This window comes from Vipera ursinii, assembly GCF_947247035.1.
Source record: "Vipera ursinii genome assembly, chromosome: 13".
Lineage (NCBI taxonomy): Eukaryota > Metazoa > Chordata > Lepidosauria > Squamata > Viperidae > Vipera > Vipera ursinii.
The window spans coordinates 10,249,956-10,269,381 of record NC_139526.1 but is presented as its reverse complement, the minus strand read 5'-3'; the positions used below and the strand labels follow the sequence as shown (position 1 = coordinate 10,269,381).

The following is a 19,426-nucleotide window of genomic DNA, read 5'->3' as shown; positions in this document are numbered from 1 at the left end:
GTTTGGGTCCTGAAGGTTTCAAAGATTTCCCGCCAAGCTGGAACGTGCCAAGCCAATGTGCCTTTTTCCTTCACTGTATCTGTCTTGACAGCCATCTGCGCAAAAGAACCAGCTTCTAAATGATGGTCCTCCAGATGTTGCCAAACTACACCTCCCTCTGCTCTTGACTTTGTTTTGGGTTTCTGGAAGGGGTGGTGGACCACCATCTCCTGTCCCTGTTCCCCAAATAGCTTTACTCAAAGCATCTGGGCATTATCTAGAATGGAGCTGAGGGCCAACATTTTCCATTGCTGGTGAAAAACAGCTACAGAATCCTTGTTAACATTAAGAAACTTGAGAATGTTTTTCCTACAGTTAGGACATCATAAAGTAGGGGTCCCCAGCCTCCGGGCTGCAGCTCAATACCGGGCCTTGAGCAGTTCGGAACCGGGCTGCGGAAGTGGTGGGTGAACACGGCGGCACATCCCGAGTTGCATGAGCAGTGGGTGAGCACATGCGCTCCATTTACACGCATGATGGAGACGTGTGCCACGCTGCTCGTGCAAATGGAGCTGCGTTATGTGCGTGCCTGCCACTGGCATGGACCCATCCCCTCTACTACCCCCGCCAGTCCGTTAAGGCGGAAAGATTGGGGAATTCGGTCATAAAGGATCCGTTTCTAAAAGTGGATTTCAGCACGAGAGGCTGGGCCTCTCCACGCTTAGTTTTTCATCTGGATTCTCTGTATTTGTCTGTTTGTGGAATACGTACAGGTCAAAAAGGTGGATTCTTCAGCCAGGATAAATTCCTCTAGGTACCAGGGAAGGTAAAGGAGAAAAGAGGTAAACAGGGTAGAATTAAGAGTTTGTTAGCGTAAGCATTGGACACTTAACCTGCAGTGTCTGCTAATGGCTTGCCTCTGGAAGTTGTGTCTGCTCCATTCCTGGCGGTTTTTAAGAAGAGACCAGACAGCCATTTTTCCAGAATGGTCTAGGTAGAGCTGTGGTGGCGAACCTATGGCACACATGCCACAGGTGGCACGCAGAGCCCTCTCTGTGGGCACATGCGTCGTCGCCTAGCGTAAGCATTGGACGCTTAACCTGCACAGTGTCTGCTAATGGCTTGCCTCTGGAAGTTGTGTCTGCTCCATTCCTGGCGGTTTTTAAGAAGAGACCAGACAGCCATTTTTCCAGAATGGTCTAGGTAGAGCTGTGGTGGCGAATCTATGGCACGCATGCCACAGGTGGCACGCAGAGCCCTCTCCGTGGGCACGTGCGTCGTCGTCACCCCAGTCCTAGGCCTTCAGCTGGGTTTTATACAACCTTTTCGCTTTAGGCCTCTGCTGCCATGTGCAAAAAAAAAAAAGGTTCAGTCAATCAATCAATTTCAACCCGCAGGGGAAAAAAGATCTCACAAAGTTGGAATTGATTGATTGAACTTTTAAGTCCCACCCAGTCTGGCGTTACCACCGCAGCCACGCCTACCCGGCACCCGACAATACATAAGTGGGTTCCGAGTTGCAGTTTGGGCACTCGGTCTCTAAAAGGTTCGCCATCACTGGTCTAGGGTCTCCTGTTTGAGCAAGGGGATGGACTGGAAAACCTCCAAGGTCCCTTCCTACTCTGCTATTCTGTATTATACTCTCTTTAACTAGTCTTTTACTGGCAAAGGAAAGGCGTTTTGGATATGCCCAGATAGGTTAACCAGGAAAACAAGATCTACAAAGAAGGCAGGAAGATGCCCAGGTGCCACTACAAACTTTTTTGCTTTCAAGCAGGCATCTTCCCTTCTTGCTTACGTAGCTGCAATTTGAGTATTTTATTCAAAATGTTTTATAGTTGTCTCCTTGCGGAACAGTAGTTTCCTGACGCTTTTTCTCCCTCTCATCTGTTCTGAGAATCTTAAATTGGTGAGCCAAGCGATGCCGTACAAAAAGCAGGATATGAGCGGAGCTGGGAAAAGTCCCATCTCTGCAAAAAAATTAATTTGGTCGTGCCTGTGTGGACTTGGCCCTGACGCAGAGGGAAAATGGAACAGAGTGTCCCAGATAAGGTGCTGGTGTCACGTTGCAGCGGGAGCCCTTTTGTCCTGCAACATTTTGCCAGGGGTGTTAAACGGAAGCAATAAGAGGTGCAAAAGAATTTTTGAACAGCAAATGGCAATAGCACTTAAGATTTATACACCGCTTCACAGTGCTTTACAGCCCGGTTTACAGAGTCAGCATATTTGCCCCCATCAATCCGGGTACTCATTTTCCCGACCTCGGAGCCATCTGTAAGTCTTAAGTGCCATTGCTATTATTAAGTGAATCATTGCAGGCTAAGTAAAATCGCAGGGCGGTTGAATGCATCTGGCTTCCTCCGTTGATTTTGCTTGTCACGATGTTGGCGGTGAAGGTCGCGAATCGCCATCACGTGACCCCGGGATGCTGCAACCAGTTGTAAACACGCGCTAGTTGCACCTGCACGTTTAGCCATGTGATTATGGGGATGCGGCGACAGTTGTGTGACAAGCGGTCGTAGGTCACTCTTTCAGGACCGTTATAACTTTGGGCGGTGGCTAAACGAATAGTTGTAAAGTCGAGGACTCTCTTTGGTGTGCCCAATGCTGAAAGGCGCAATAAATAGGATGTTCTTTAGCTCATCGCTGTATCTTTGCTTTGTTAGGCTTCCTGGCCCCTTCCCATTCAAGTGTTTTACTTAATTAACATCACTCCTGTTGCAAAGATTTCCAACCCCCCCCCCACAAAAACAAACACCTAGAAAGGACGTAGGCTGATTTCCTTACCTGTCTTCCTTGAGAGGGAAAACTCCCAATCATGGGGTGGGGGGGGGGCAAACAAAACTGCAAAAAAACTGTGCAGCGAGGATTGAACTGGGGAGAGGGGATTTTAATTCAAAACCAACCCAAAAACATAAAACTTTTGAGTACTATAATAGGTAAAACAAAACTGCCCAGAAACGGAACGGCGGGGCTCCGCTCTCTCTCCGTCCCTCAACACAATTATCCACAAAGTGGGCCGACCGTTTCACCCATGAAGCGCCAATTCCAGTCCACTTCGAGAAACTGAAATAAGAACCCCTCTCTCTTTGCCCCTCCCCGACCCAACCCTGAAATCGGTGGCCATTTTATTTACAGAGAAGCAGACCTCAGCTCTTCTGGACAGGCAGGAAAACGGATGTCGGGAAGGAAAACTGTACAGATAACAGAGCAGGAAAAGAAGCAACGGCCGGTGTGTGTGTGTCTCCTGGAGGGTGGGTAGGCGGGCTGATTCCAAACTTTGCTCCACGGACAGGCTAGGTCCTTTGCGAGGGCCGATGGCGTGGGAGGAAGGCGTGCTGAGGGAGCAAAGGCATCTGGATAGAGGCGTGGTGTGTGGGGGGGTGTGGTTTGGTACCAAAGTCAGACGGAGCCCGGGAAAAGGAATTCCCATCCTTGAGCTTCTACGATGGGAACATCTTCCATCCTCTCTGGATCAAGGCCGAGCTCTCCTTGTTGCCCGGAAGGAGATCTGGCTCAGACCACCACAGCCACAAAGCTGCCTTCCGGAGGAGGGAAGGGTTAGGGTTATCCAGGTGGGCAAAGAAGGGGAAAAGGGGAGAGGCTAAGGCAAGGGGGTGGCCCAGCGGGCAGTCCGGCGCAGCCTGGAGGGGGCCTTCTTGGTTGCCACGGCAGCTGGAGGTCCCCAGGAGTTCTCCTCCCATCCTTCGGAGGTCAGTAATCTTCCACCCAGCCGTTTTCGGATATGAAGGCGTCAATCACCTCTTTCATGGCCAAGTTTGGAATCAGCTGGTCTTGCGTCAGCGGGCTTCGGGTCACAGGGTCAAAGTGGCCAACCCGCTAGGGAGGAGGGAGAAGAGGGGATTGTGGGAGGGTGGGGGGAACAGGAGCCAAGGGAGAAGATTATTTTCAGGCCAGAAGTATCCTCAGTAACCACATCAAAGCCGGGAGGAAACACAAGCAATATTCCATTGGGAGTTTAGAAGACGATTAAAGGCAACTCGTCACGCTGGCCGGGGGATTCTGGGAGTTGGAAGCCCATACCTCTCGGAATTGCGAGGACTGAGAATCCCTGCTCTAAACCCAGGTGAGATCAATCAATTGCTTAGGAAAACTGGTTTGAAAAATGAAACAAAACAAAACCCTACTGAGGCACAGAAAGCCTCAAATCTTTCATTGTTTGCTTCACTCAGTCCACCCACTGCAGCCTGCAGCCTCTTGCCTTAACCATCAAAAAAGGCTGTCTATCCTTAAGGACCACCTTCTTACTGGTTTTTTTTAGTTATTTATTTATTTATAAAATTTATAAGGTAACCCTGGGAGGCGTCTTCACCTTTAAATAAAGCTACGGAGGTCAAGGAAACAGCAGAGATCCATATTTATTCTGAACTAGGATTTGGCCCAGATTTGGGATTCTCCCGGCCTTGTGGCTCAGCCTGACATTATTCCGTGACTTGGGATTCCTGTTCCGCCTCTAGGGCAGCCAACCCGCCTCATTTACCTGGAGGTGCTCTTCGATATCCTTCCGGTCGTAGGTGATCCCACTCGGCGTAATGCAAGGCTCGCGCATCAGTTCGAAGCTGATTTTCCCACACAGGTAATCAGGGATGTCCCGTTTCTGGCCCCAAAGAAGAAAAGATTACTCTGTATTGCCAACTCAGCATCAAGCTTCTAAATTGCAGGTTCTCCGCCATTTTCATTTTCTAAGAATGCCTCTAGAGTATAAGATTTTTATCCATCCATCCATCTATCTGTCTATTCATCCATCCATCCATCCACCCATCCATCCAATCCATCCATTCATCCAATCATCCACCCATCCAATCATTCATCCACCCATCCAATCATCCATCCATCCATCTATCCACCCATCCACCCATCCAATCATCCATCCACACATCCATCCAATCATCCATCCACCCATCTAATGATCCATCCATCCATCCATCCATCCATCCAATCATACATCTATCCACCCATCCATCCAATCATCCATCCATCCAATCATCCATCCATCCATCCACCCATCCATCCAATAAGGCCCCAATGGGGGAGCATCATCCTGGAGATGGTTGATAGACTAATACCAGATCCCACCTCACCCCCGGGACACCTGACTTGTGGAGAAATGGATGGCAAATACATTTAATACATGTATAAATAAAACTCACCTTCCGCTTCTCATCCACCTGGGAGAAGAGTTCATCCATGTCTGCTAGATATTTTTCCTGAAAGAGAAATTGGACCCTTTAGCATGACCATCAAAAAAAAAAGCAAGTCGTCTTGGATGGATTTCAAAGAGGAATGAACAGATTCCTGGAGCTCTGTCTAGAAGAAAACCATGTTACCTCTGGGCTGGAGGCCAAATATTCATTGCAGGGAGAGACCCCCTGCTTGGAAGCACCCAAAAGGTATCTGGAGGGCCAGCTGGAGAAGCAGCAGAGTACTTTAACTACACAACAGTGTGGTTGAATGGTTTCTAAAAGATCAGATATCTTTGGAGATTGAGGTGAGGAAGAATGCACATGGTTTTGGAACTGTCAACCCTTCAAGGTTATCCAGATTAGAAAAGAGAGGCCTCAAGAAGACTAGATCTCGGCTCTACTGAGATAGGCTATCACAACAGAGACTTGCCAACGTGTTTGTGGTTTTCTTCTACTCCCTCTGATACTCCAGGGAGTCAGAGAAGAGCCAACCAAAGCATCTTTCTCCCTCTTTAGAAGAATGTTTTTCCCCTCTGTTTTCACAATGGTGGGTGGATATTTGCTTCAAGCCCTCTCCAAGGACATCCCTGGACCAAACGCATCCCAAATTGCACCTTCAAAGCACAGGCTGATGTTTCTCAACCTTGGCAGCTCGAAGAGGCATGGACTAACTCCCAGAATTCCCCAGCCAGCCTCGGATCTCCCACCTGCCAAAGTAGAGAAACATTGCTGTAGACCATCTTAGGCCAACGTAGGAAGAGAGGAAGGCTGGTTTGTGGTAGGGAAAAACCAGCGCATTTTCCGACTAACACCTTTTCATAAAAGGCAGCAACTTTTGCGAGTTGCGCCTAGCTTCGTCGGAAGGAGAGACAGCCAGCTTGTCAACACCGATGCCCTCTCGTAAAATCTACCTTCAGCCAAGGGACAATCTCAACACAAACAGGTGCCCTTTGCTGACCATTCAAGGGCAAGGAACACGGTCTGTCCACCCCGCCAGGGGACTGGAGAAGAGGCCCCATAGCTTGGCTTGCTTCTGACCCAAAGGCCCCATGGAGGGGCAGGGCAAAAGCCAACAAGGGGTCCTCACGTGTTTGGCTTTGATGTTGGCCAGTTGTGCCCGGCTCCGGTTTTCATCCATGTTCTCCTGCTCTTGGGCCCGTTGGCATTCGTCGAGTTCCCTGGAAGAGAAGCAAAGTGTGGGGAGGTGTAAGGGGAGGAGGGGTCACCTGGCTCACCCAGAAGAGAGCCTCTTTTATCATGGCGCCTTCTGGAACATCACTTCCTCTGGAGATCAGCGTTGTTCCCATCCCCAGGGCTTCCCTTAAGGCCTCCAAGGCCAGACTACATTACAAGGCAAGTCCTTGACTTCTCACCACAATGGAGCCCAAAATTTCTGGTGCTGAGCAAGACAGTCGTTAAGTGAGTTTGGCTAACTCCATCAACTTTTGCAGCCACTCATCCATCATGGGGATGGAAATGATGGCTTTGACCAAAGACAAAAAGGCACAAGCACTTTTGTTTCTACTTGGAAACCGCTTCTGGACTTCGTGCTTAAAGTGGGGAAAAAACATGAAACTTTGATTTTGGTGTTTTACTGATTAGATAGATTTGTTGTTATAGAAATGGCTGGGTGACTGAGAATCTCCACTGACCGTCTTATGACAGGTTTTTACACTTAACAACCGTTGCAGCATTCCCATAATGCTATGGCCTATCATAGCATCCCTCCTTCCTGTTTTTCGAAACAACCTTGTCCGGCACAAAGGAACAGGAACAGATGCAGTTAAAAGAGTTATCGCTCAAACTTATAGACCAGAATCTGGTCGACTAAAATTTAGTACTAAATTGGTCCCAGATAGAGTCAACAGAATTCAAAAGGAGCCAGACCTAGACTGTTTGTGACAACGTAACAATTCTAGGCTGATGACTCACTTATCTCCATCTCCCAGCTCTGCCTACTCTTCTCCTACAAATCTTGTGAGATGGGTGGACCGAAAGAAAAAGGATGGGCCCAAAGGATCGCTGGTCAGCGGATCCTCTCCCACCCATAACTGGATCCTCTCCAGGAGTCTTTCTATCCTCGCCCACCGATTCTCTCCCCTCCCCCGCCCCCACCTCTCCTTCTCTGCCATGATGAGCTTGGTGAGGTAAGCGTGCAACTCGTTCTCCTGGTTGATCCGCTTCTCCTCAATGTTGTTCCACCGTTTCTTCTTGGCGATGCGCAGGGCGCTTGGAATGTCATCCCCAAAGTTCAACCGCTGCTCTTTGGCTAAGTTGTGGGCTGAAAATGCAAAGCCACAAATTCAACGGGAGGCCGAGAACAGGAGCAGAAAAACAAGTCCTCCCAAATCTGCCTTTGGGCACGTCACCACCCACACTGCCTATTCTTCCCACATTCAGCTAGTTTCCAATCCCAGCTCGACAGACGCAGGTTCCTTTCGGTTTAAGCTGCCCTCCCCAGTCTGGCATGACCCAGAGGTGGACTACAGCTCCCCTAGGCCCCAGCCAGCTTGGGCTTAGGACTACCCAACCCATCCTGGAGCAACAGAGTGGAGAAGAAGGAACCCAGAAGCAACAGCTACATGAGTCAGACACGTAAACACACAAGTTCCGAATTTCACCCTTCAAATGTCTCTCCGTCTACTGTTCTCTGAGGTCTTCTAAACCATCTTTGGAAAGGGCTTTTCAGCAACCAAGAATCAGGGTTTGAGAGAGGGGAATCAGGAGGATTTTTTTTTAATGAAAGCAGGGTTGAGAATTTAGAATCCATCAAAGACGGGCCATTTTACAGATAAGCCTCCATTTATGATGGTTTGCTTAGCAACCATTCAAAATTATGATGGGCCCCAAAAATGGTCCTTATGACCTGGATTCAAAGTTCCAATGGCTTCCCCCCCCCCAAGATCATGTGACCACATTTGGGGTGCTTGGCAACCCCTCCCCCCACATTTATGACCATTTGCATTGTCTCACGGTCACATGACCACAATTTATGGGGTTAGAGGTTTTGTGTTTTTTTGCCAGAAACTGGTCTTTATGAACAACGGTTTCCCTTAAAGACTGACACGTTTCCTTAAAAACTGTTGCAAAACAACTTGTAAATTCAGGCATGGTCAAAATTACCTGCTTAATGACCATCATGACTTATGCCTGCAATTCTGGGATCAGTTACGGTCGTAAGTCGAGGACCACCTGTATGTACATTACTGAAATTATACACCATGAAGTTGTAACGTTTAGGAAGGCAATTATAGAAAAAAGAAACTTGGCTTTAGAAATTAAAGTTGTCTCTTGTGAGCCTCTGGTCCACACACTTCCTTGTTCTCTTTCCTGCCTGCCCCCTCCCCCCCCACAAAATTGTGGGATTTTAACCCTTAAAAATACAAACCTACCTAACTTTCTGTTAAGGAAGGAGATGGGCAGCAAACCAATTTAATAAACAAACAAACATATAAATAATGTCTGGGATGAAAGCCTGTTTCCTTTAAGAGAGATCTCAGCTGCCTTAGCTTAAGGAAAAGTAAATTCTCAGTGTTAATTTGGAATTTGGGGGGTGTCCAGTTGGGTGCCTTCACAAAATGGCCAACTCACAAAACTGTTGCACTGACACACAATCACCCCAAGAGAGGGGTGGCAAAGGCATTGCTGCAAATAAAGACTGGTGCTCTGTGTGTGTGTGTGTGTGTGTGTGTGTGTGTGTGTGTGTGTGTGTGTGTTTGTGTGTGTTTAACGTCTTTAATGAGAATAGTACTTTTGAGCAGCTGCACAAAACAGAAACGTGGACTGTTCTCCGGGGTCCAGGGGAGTTACGAACAATGCAAGCTAATCCCTCGCTCATTCTTCTTGGCTGTGGGCTGCTGACTCCTTTTAAAGCATGTTTCCAAATCAGCCAGAATCTATAACCGGGATCAGCCCTATCACATAACCACTCTAATCAAAAGTAGGAGTCCCAAATAAGCAATTTTTTTTCTGAACTGAAACCTAGACTCAAGGACCCTAGGATAGTGTCTCCCCCCCGCCAACCTTAACCATTTTACAATTGGGTGGACTTCAGTTCCCAGAATGCCCCAGCCAACCGTCTCTCATTTCAATTTCAACTCGCTTTTTTTGATTTTTCTCACCTCTCCCCGGCGAAGACCCTGTTTCGTCATTACTTAGGAAAGCTGTTTACAATCTTATTTTGGCAAACCTGCCTCTCTGGATTTTGCTCTACATAATCAAAGGGTGAAAGTGTATAAAATAGAAATACGAAATATACTGGTAATTAAAGGGGACGGGACTCACTTTCATGGACTGCCAATATTTTAATTTAATTTAATTTAATTTAATTTATTAATATTTCTATACCGCCCTTCTCCCGAAGGACTCAGGGCGGTGTACAGGGCAAGAATAAAACACAAAGCTACAAAAATTAAAAAATAATTAAATACATGCCCATAAAAAAACAATAAATACATTAATAAAACCCCAATAAAATGATAGTAAAAACCCCACCAATCCCCCCTCAGGCCAGGCCGGCTTGTTCGAACAGGTATGTTTTCAGATCGCGGCGAAAGGAGCGAAGATCGGGCGCCGTCCGGAGCTCAACCGGTAACTGGTTCCATAGCTCCGGGGCGCCCACAGAGAAAGACCTCCCCCTGGGGGCCACCAATCTACATTCTCTGACCGGTGGCACCCTGAGGATGCTCTAATTTGCTCTTATATCCGCTTACTATCGCTGTTTTATTATTTCCGACTACAATCAGCGGGAGGTTTCTCTCATTTTTATGTTACTTTTGGAAGGAAAATCAGTTTTCAGTTGAATGGGACTGTCTCACGGACAAACTGATATCTGAGGAATGTGACCTTGTAGCTCACAGCAGACTGTGGTAAGTTTTATCAGAACTTTCTCATGCCAACCTCTCAATCTCAAGATGCAAATATTTCTTTTAGCTAAGACTATTGTCCTCTGTAGATAATAGAAAGGCAGGAAGTAACTTGAGGACTATTACGACTTATAAATATGTACGCGGCCATCACTTTCTCGTATGAATGCGTCTTTTTTGTCTTTTAGGGGTGTTTCTCCCATTATTATTTTTTTGGGGGGGAGACCCCCTCTAGTGGACCCTGTTAATGATAAATACTGTAGTGAGCTTTGATTATTTGTTTTGGGTCCTGTGTTTTAATTCTACACTTTTTTCAAACCCTTTAATCGCTTGATATAGAATTTTTTTCCCCCATGCAATTTTTCTTTCCCCAGAATTTCAAGCAAGCCACTGGCACATGAAATGGGAGCCAACTCCACTCTCTAATAGCGCTGAGGATGGATCACCTCTGGAGAAGATGGGCCGTACACAAATCAATCAAAATCTATCGATCAGTTAATCAGTAAAAGTGGTACCCAGTTTGGTAATGGAACGTATGGAAGAAAAACCCAGCTCAGGGAGCACCAAGGACTCCATAGTCCTCCTCGTCCTCGTCCTCAAACCCCCCACTCCTTCTTAGCATTGATGATGTTACCTAGGCAGCTAATGAAACGTCTGCAACAAAACCGCCAAGCTCAGAGAAGCATCAAGGACTCAACCCTGAGCTACAAATATTCTCTTCTACCTAACATTTCATTCAGACTCTAGTCCTACGACATTTTCCTAATATTTAAGATCATATCAAACCAGTAGTGGGATTCAAATCGGGGAACAACCGGTTCTCTGGGTGGATGCCGCTTCCGGAAGTCCATTCTGGGCCTGGGGCAACAAAAAAAATGAGCTACCGGTTTTGCCGAACCGGCTGAATCCCACCGCTGATATTATATCTCTTCCTTCTCATGCTACAAAGCAGAAGAGCGACCATTACAGTTCAGAGACCAGGCTTATAAGATGAAAAAGATCTTTCCGGCGGAGTTGACGAATATAATTTAGAGCAAAGTTTCTCGAGTCTGGCAACTTTTATGTCTCTTGGGCTGGCTGGGGAATTCTGGGAGTTGAAGTCCACCCATCTTAAAGTTGCCACGCTTGAGACAGACAGTACCCAAAGATCTCCCCCCTCCCACGTCTCACCTCTTTGAAGGTTAGCAATAGCCTCGTCGTAATTCTCCATCTCCAGCTGGCATTGTCCCAAGAAGAAATGTGCCTTCACTGATTGGCCGTCCAGTTCCAAGGCATGCTTGCAGTCGGACAGGGCCTTGTCGTGCTGTTGCATCTTTAGGTAACATAAGGCGCGGTTGGTGTAGTAGACGGCGACCAAGGGATTGCGATTCTGCAAGGGGAGAACGCAGGAAAGCTGGATAGCAGGAGATTCAGGAGACGGACGGAAAAAGATCTAGCTCAGGGCTGAGCTGTGGAGCGCTCGGTTCTCCCCGAGTTTGGCGGTTTTCTTGCAAGCCACTTGTATATAAAATGGGAGCAAATCCCCACTCCCTTCTAACACTGATGTTGTTACCTAGTTGGGTAATGAAACGTCTGCAAGAAAACCGCCAAGGTCAGAGAGGAACAAGGACCCCACAATCCTCCTCCTGCTTTTCTCATTCTCCTCCTCCTCCAGTCTGCCAATGCCACTCCCTTCTAGCACTGATATCGTTGCCTAGTTGGGTAATGAAATGTCTGCAAGAAAACAACCAAGCTCAGACAGCACCAAGGACCCCTCTTCTCCTCCTCCTCCTCCTCCTCCTCCTCCTCCTCCTCTCCACAAACACCACTCCCTTCTAGCACTGATGGTGTTACCTAGTTTGGTAATGGAACATCTGCAAGAAGACTACCAAGCTCAGAGAGCACCAAGGACCCCACAGTCCTCCTCCTCCTCTCCCACTCCACAAAGCCCACTCCCTTCTAGCACTGATGACGTTACCTACTTGGGTAATGAAAGGTCTGCAAGAAAACAACCAAGCTCAGAGAACACCAAGGACCCCACAGTCCTCCTCCTTCTCTCTTTTCCCTTCTTTTTCCTCCTCCTCCTCCTCCTCCTCCAGTCCATTAAACCCCTCTCCCTTCTAGCAAAGATACGATTGCCTAGTTGGGTAATGAAATGTCTGCAAGAAAACAACCAAGCTCACAGACCACCAAGGACCTTGCAGATTCAGGATAATTGGACGAAAATGCTACCTTTATTTTACCCAAATCGTCTCAGTCCGACAATCTGCTTTGGGTCTCTAAATCAAGATGGCATCTTAGCTAGATGACAGAGGGAGACTTTGGTTTAACCTCTTCGGGGCTTTTGGGGGGGGGCAAGTAAAGCCTCGGTTCCCTGAAATCTTGGATGCCTCCCCTAAAACGTCAACTGCAGGATTCTGGAGTTGATCTGCCCTGGAACTGTGGTAGGAGAAATCCTGAATACGTTGAGGAGTGACTGTATTAATCGTGCATCGTTTTGCAAAATAAATCAAACGCTCCTCCTCTTATGCTTCTTCACTTCCAACGGCATTCTGCAAATTTGAGGGGCCCCTCAGCTTTAAAACGGCCCCATCAAGAAAGGACCCCGAATTCATCCAAAGGAGATGCTGGTTGACACCATTACTAAAGCTGTTCAAAGTGCCAGACTTATTTTCCCCTTATGCCTCAACAACGACAACAACCGAAATCTCTCTATTTGCTGAAAAAAAGAATGGAAACAGCATTATTCTTTCAGGTAAATGCAATTAAGTCACACACAGCTGCAGCCACTGGAAAGGAGCTAACTTCGATCCAAACTGGAATTTTCCAAAATATTCCTGGTTCAAAACAAAACAAAACTTTTTTTTTAAGCATCGGGAGCTCCTAAAAACTGTGATTTCTTGCAAATCTACTACCACAACGGCAGGGATGGAAAAGCTCCAGGAGAATTCAAGAATTAAAAGGGTATTTTGCAATAGCAAGGAAGGAGAGAGCAGATTAGAAATACTTCCAAATCAAAACAAGGGCAGTGAAGATCATCATCAGCCTGTTTCTTTTCGAGGATCCAGCAAACATTTCAGAAAATAGGTTTCTGGGTAACCAGGATTTTCTATCAACTCCTTAAGAGTGATGGTAACCAACTTGAAATGGCAGAGCGTCTTTCAAAATAAAATCTAGGTTTTTCAAGGACCTCTTCCCCTCTTTGGAGAAATCAACTCTCTTTCATAATATGTGCAAGGCCACTGAAGTACGCTAAGCGTTAAAGGCAAGATTTTTTTTTGAGGCAAGATTTTTGCCCCAAATAATTTCCATCCATAGACTGCAAAGCTGTACGTTGTAAAACTCCAACGCGTAACTACTAATATACAACTAGTCCTTGACTTAACCACAGCTCATTTAGTGACCATTCAAAGTTACAACGGCACCAAAATGACGTAGGAGAGTTTTTTTACACTTCCCACCGTTGCAGCATCCCCCGGGATCACGCGATCAGAATTCAGACACTTGGCAACTGACTCAGATTTGCGATGGTTGCTGTGTCCCCGGATCATGGGACCCCCCTTTTTGCAACCTTCTGACAAGCTAGTGCCGTTGTAACTTCAAATGGTCACTAAATGGAACTACTGTAAATCGAGGACTACCTATAGTGTGCATCTAGCTGTTCTTATCCTCGCAAATGGGACCCGACGGATCCAGGACGGGCACATCCCTGTTCTTCAGCCAAAAGAATAAAAAACTGCAAAATAAAACCAGGAAAAGCATCCCTAAGCAGCCAGCACTATTGTTTTCCAATTGTTTCAAAGAGTTTGTCCTACAAAAACGCACCCACCCACCCACACCCACCCACCATCTTTTACTGTTAATCCTTTGAAACAGGCCAGCTTTTTCCATGCTGTTGCTAAAACGTCTGTTTATCTTTTAGGACTCCGGGGAGCTCTCCAGAGTTTAAAAAGCAAGACTGTAAACTCAGCCTTGGTTCTTAGAAAAGTAGAGTCGCCCTCAAGGAACAGATCAAATAAAAGGCAAACGTCCCCATTACTCTTGAAACCCCCTTAAGAGGTTGCGATGTGGTGGGATAAGGTCTCTCGGATGTTTCTTTTTATATACAGGGGATCCTCGACTTACGACCATGATGCAGCCTGGAATTCAAGGAGAAACTTCCTGACAGTGAGGACAATTAACCAGGGGAACAGAAGTTGCCTCCAGAAATCGTGGGCGCCCCATCACCGGAGGTCTTTAAGAAGAGGCTAGACCAGGGGTAGGCAACCTCGGCTCTTTTATGACTCATGGACTTCAACTCCCAGAATTCCTGAGTCAGTATAGCTGACTCAGGAATTCTGGGAGTTGAAGTCCATGAGTCATAAAAGAGCCGAGGTTGCCTACCCCTGGGCTAGACAGTCACTACTTGTCTGAGATGCCATAGGTTCTCCTGCTTGAGCAGGGGGCTGGACTAGAAGACCTCCAAGGTCCCTTCCAGCACCTATTCTATCCTTATTTGTTTTTGTAAGCGAGGCATTTGTTAAGTGAATCTTACCCCATTTTACAACTTTTCTTGCCACAGTTGTTAAGGAGAATCACTGCGGTTGTTAAGTGAATCTGGCTTCCCCATGGACTTTGCTTGTCACAAGGTCGCAAAAAGGGGATCATATATAACTTCGGGACGCTGCAACCGTCATGAATATCAGTCAGTTGCAAAGCACCTAAAATTTGATCCCATGACCACAGAGATGCCACAGCAGTGGTAAGTGTGAAGTCCAGTCGTAAGTCACTTTCCCAGTGCCGTTATAACTTTGAACGATCACCAAACGAACTGTTGTTATAAGCTGAGAACTACCCATAATGTCGTTTCTTCAACTTGTGAAGTATCTGGAGTCTCTTCAGAGTTGGGCGGCTTTGGAATCCGATGAAGATAAGAAATCAGGTACCTTGCTCCTGAATCTGGAGGTTCTGTGTCGCTTCCAGATCTAAACTTCACCAGATCCCATTCCTTTCCTGGAAGATGCTCCAGCTGCAAAGTTTTCCATCCATCCCAGATGTGCCGGGAAGTGGGCGTGATGCCTCCTCCTCCTCCTCCTTACAGGATGTAGCCAGCTTCGCCTCCGTACATTCTGCCTTGAGGAATTTGCGCGCACGGCTTTGGAAGACGCATCGGAAGGAGCATAATTTGCCCCACAGAAAATGAATCACACCCCATCTGCTGCCCGGATATCCCAGACCTGTTATTTGTCACAGGTCTGATGCGATGAAGCCTCCTTCACCAGGAGCCTGGGGGTGGTCTGGATCCCAATTTTAATTTGACTTTAACCAAGTCACTTCCCCCTTCCAACTGGCCCACCTCACAGGGCTGTTGTAGAGATCACATGGGCAGGCTTCCATAACAGGCTAAAAAAAACCCCAAGGCTCTCCAAACTTAGCAACTTGTGGCCTTCAACTCCCAGAATTCCTCAGCCAGCATAAAGTTGCCAGGTTGGAAGACCCCTGGGGTAAAGCAAAGTGTCAATCACTTCTTTGCAATGTGAACCTGGTTACTGATTTTAAGCTATCTAGTGGACCAGGTTTGTCTGAGAAAGCCTGCTTAAGCCAACCACTGCAAGGACCTGTGCCAGGGTGAAATCTCACAGAAGCTGTAGAATCCTAGGGCTGAAAGGGACCTCCAAAGGTCTTCTAGTCCAACCTCCTGCTCAAGGTAGGAGAGCTTATATCAGGGGTCTTCAAACTTGGCCGCTTGAAGACTTGTGAACTTGGGAGTTGAAGTCCACAAGTCTTCAAGCAGCCAAGTTTGAAGACCCCTGCTTTATATCATCCCGGTCAAACGGTTGTCCAGTCTCTCCCATTCTTTGCTTCTTGTCCTACTATGGACAAGTCAAGTGCTATGCAGAGTAAATCTACTTCCTCCTCCTTCTTGTGTCAGCCCCTCAAGTATTGGAAGGCGGCTATCAACTTATCCCTGAGCCTTTTCTTCGTTAGGCTAAACCTATCTAATTCTCCTAGGACAGGGGTAGGCAACCTTGGCTCTTTTATGACTCGTGGACGTCAACTCCCAGAATTCCTGAGCCATCATGGGGGAACTATGGCCCCCCTCATGACTTGTGGACTTCAACTCCCAGAATTCCTGAGCCAACATGGCTCAGCTTGGAAACCTCTCCCTTTCCCCTCAGCGTGGCTGGCTCAGGAATTCTGGGAGTTGAAGTCCACAAGTCATAAAGGGGCTATAATTCCCCATGCTGGCTCAGGAATTCTGGGAGTTGAAGTCCACGAGTCATAAAAGAGCCAAGGTTGCCGACCTCTGGGCTAAACATACCTAGATCCCCTAGCATTTCCTAGTAGGATGAACCCAGTGGTGGGATTCAAACCAGTTCTCTGTGTGGATGCCGCTTACAGAAGTCCATTCTGGGCCTGGGGCAACAAAAAATTAGCTACCGATTCTGCCGAAGTGGTGCGAACCAGCTGAATCCAACCACTGGATGAACCCCTGACCTGGTGGCCATCAACCAGAACCTCTTTGGGTTAGGGACACCCAAAGAAACTCCACCACAGTATTTTGTACTCACACAAGACACTTAATCTAGTTTTGCTATAGGTTATCCTTGACTTACCCTTCATTTAGCAACTGTTCAAAGTCACAACACTGGGGGGAAAAAGTGTCTTAGGATCGATCCACGTATTTACAACCGTCGCAGCATCCCGACAGTCACAACATTTATCAAAATTTGGGGTGCTTGATAACGGGCAGGTTGCAGCATCCCTGGGATCGCACGGTGATCGTTTCATTTTTTATGAGATTTGTGTTGCTTTGTTTTTGTTTTTTTATTGTGTTTAAATTTATTATATTTGCAACCTTCCCAGCTGCCTTCTGACAAACAATGAGGGTTAGGATTAGGGAAGCTGCTTAACGACCGCGGCAAAAAAAAAAAAGTTTACAAAATCAAGCTCGCTTAATAACCGCCTTGCTTAGCAATGGAAATTGTGGCTGTAAAGTCGAGGACCACCTGTGTTACTATAAAAGGTAAAGGTTCCCCCTCACATGCGTGCTAGTCGTTTCCAACTCTAGGGGCCGGTGCTCATCTCCGTTTCAAAGCCGAAGAGCCAGCGCTTGTCCGAGGACGTCTCCGTGGTCATGTGGCCGGCATGACTAGACGCCAAAGGCGCACGGAATGCTGTTACCTTCCCACCATGGTGGTCCCTATTTTTCTACTTGCATTTTTACGAGCTTTCGAACTGCTAGGTTGGCAGAAGCTGGTACGAGTAACAGGCGCTCACTCTGCTACGCGGCACTCGGGATTCCACCCGCCAAACTGCCGACCTTCTGATTGACAAGCTCAGCGTCCCAACCCACTGAGCCACCACGTCCCTTACTATACAGTAACCCATTTGGGGAGCCTTCAGCTCCCAGACACGTGTACACGCTCCCTGTGAAGTCACCAATCTATCCAAGGGGAACATCGGTGGTGTGTTTGCCCACAACCGTCAGGTTTGTAACAGAGCCGGTTCAGCATATCATCCAAGCTCAACCACAACATTGTGCGCGCACATCCCTAGATGCACATTTTTGAAAAGGGAAGACCAGAATTGAGCTTGCTTCTTCCTTCCAGCTCTTTGTTCCGCTTAGACCCCAATTCTTTTTGTTCCCAGAGCCCGGGACCCCATTCACACACACACTTTAACACAGTGTTTGTCAACCTTGGGAACGTGAAGAGGTGTGGACTTCAACTCCCAGAGTTCCCCAGCCAGCCGGCTGGGGAACTCTGGGAGTTGAAGTCCACACCTCTTCACGTTCCCAAGGTTGACAAACACTGCTCTAACCCCACAACCTTCTCAAGCCCCCTGCCCACCCCAGACCCCACACTCACCTTAATCAAGCCCTGCATCAACCAGTCCCAGCCCATCGGTCCGAGGTTCAAGATAGGTCTTGCCCGGGTGAGTCTTTCCTTTGCCTTTCCCAACCCACAGCTGCCAGCTCTCTGTGCGTGCTCAGATGCCTCCCCTTCCTGGCAGGTGACTGCAGCAGACTCATTAATCTCATCCTCTCCCGGCTGCCACCTCATTTCTCAAGCCTGGGGTCAAAGTCGGCACGCGCTCTGCTGATCAACACTCAAGGTCCAAGCATCCCGGGCCCTCTTCGACCCATCCAGCTTAGGAAGGCACGCACTCTGCATGTGCTCAGAGGACCCCTCTCCCTCTTTGCTGGGCAGAGGAAAACTCAAGCCCACTTCCCCTTGCCTTCTGTCTGTGCAGAAAGCGGCAACGCGGAGATGTCACTGACCTGTAAAATAAGGAGGGGTGGCATTCTGCTTGCCCTCAGAGGCACCCTCTTCCCTTATATGCACTTACGCACGGCACACCAACACCAACACCACACCGGAGGCATTTTTAGCCCTGCCCTCTTTTTATGGGGAGGGGGGGTGATGCACTTTAACCGGGGCAAGATCTTCATTTCTCCCCCTCTCATCCCAGAACCCAAACGCTCCAACCCCCAGCGCCCTCTGCTTGTGCTCAGAGGACCCCTCTCCCTCTTTGCTGGGCAGAGGAAAACTCAGCCCCACTTCCCCTTGCCTTCTGTCTGTGCAGAAAGCGGCAACACGGAGATGTCACTGACCTGCAAAATAAGGAGGGGTGGCATTCTGCTTGCCCTCAGAGGCACCCTCTTCCCTTACATGCACTTACGCACGCACACCAACACCACACCCGAGGCATTTTTAGCCCTGCCCTCGTTTTATGGGGAGGGGGTGTGTGATGCACTTTAACCGGGGCAACATCTTCATTTCTCCCCCTCTCATCCCAGAACCCAAACGCTCCAACCCCCAGCGCCCTCTGCCTATGCTCAGAGGCCCCCTTCCCACCCCTCCGCAACCCCCTTCCGTCGCACCCTAAGAAACCCGGCCTGTCCTCGGCTTCCTCCTCCCCCGCAACCTCCCCTCGGCCCGTGCTCAGAGGCCCTCTCTCCTTCCCGCGGGCCGCCCCCTCCGCAGCCTCCGCCGCGCTCTGCCCGGGCCCAGAGACCCCCTCGCCCTTCCCCACCCGGGCCCGACGACGACTCACGATGGCGCGTCCGTAGCAGGCGGCCGCTTCGGGGTACTTGCGGCTGACGAAGAGCCGGTTGCCCTGCTCCTTGTACTCCTGCGCGCTGCGGGTCTTCTCCGGGCTGCCGCCGCCGCCGCCGCCGCCCGCCTCCCCGCCGCCGCCGCCGGGCAGCCCCGCGCCGCCCTCCTTCTCCTTCTCCTCCTTCCCCTTCATGCCGCCCGCGCCGCCCAGGCAGAAGCAGCCGCCGCCGCCGGCCCCGGAGGAGCCCGGCGGGCCCCGCTCGCCCCGGCCCCGACGCACCGCCACAGCCCGGCCCGGGCCCCGCTCGCCCGCCAGCAGCAGCGCCCGCCCGCAGCGGCCCCGGAGCAGCAGCAGCAG

General features: G+C 48.7%; 1 protein-coding gene across 2 annotated transcripts; it reads right to left on the bottom strand.

Annotated features, from left to right (window-relative positions):
- Positions 1–2,848: 2,848 nt before the first annotated feature.
- STUB1 (STIP1 homology and U-box containing protein 1) lies at positions 2,849–19,365 on the bottom strand. 2 transcript variants are annotated; one of them, XM_083372941.1, is made up of 7 exons: positions 19,067–19,365; positions 11,219–11,417; positions 7,299–7,464; positions 6,271–6,361; positions 5,151–5,207; positions 4,481–4,597; positions 2,849–3,819 (listed from the first exon to the last, which is right to left on the bottom strand). In XM_083372941.1, the coding sequence occupies exons 1-7, from the start codon at positions 19,259–19,261 to the stop codon at positions 3,694–3,696; spliced, it is 951 nt and encodes a 316-aa protein (XP_083229067.1). In that variant the 5' UTR covers positions 19,262–19,365; the 3' UTR covers positions 2,849–3,693. The 2 variants fall into 2 exon arrangements, with proteins under 2 accessions (XP_083229067.1, XP_083229068.1); XM_083372942.1 differs by lacking the exon at positions 19,067–19,365 and adding an exon at positions 17,878–17,896.
- Between the last annotated feature and the right edge of the window lie 61 nt (positions 19,366–19,426).

Coding starts and splice junctions, on each gene's coding strand:
- STUB1 (XM_083372941.1), bottom strand. CDS start 19,261: ATGAAGGGGAAGGAGGAGAAGGAGAAGGAGGGCGGCGCGGGGCTGCCC. Junction 11,418..19,066: donor CCTGCTACGGACGCGCCATC/GTGAGTCGTCGT, acceptor CTCCCCTTGCAG/AATCGCAATCCCTTGGTCGC. Junction 5,208..6,270: donor CCAACATCAAAGCCAAACAC/GTGAGGACCCCT, acceptor TTTCTCTTTCAG/GAAAAATATCTAGCAGACAT.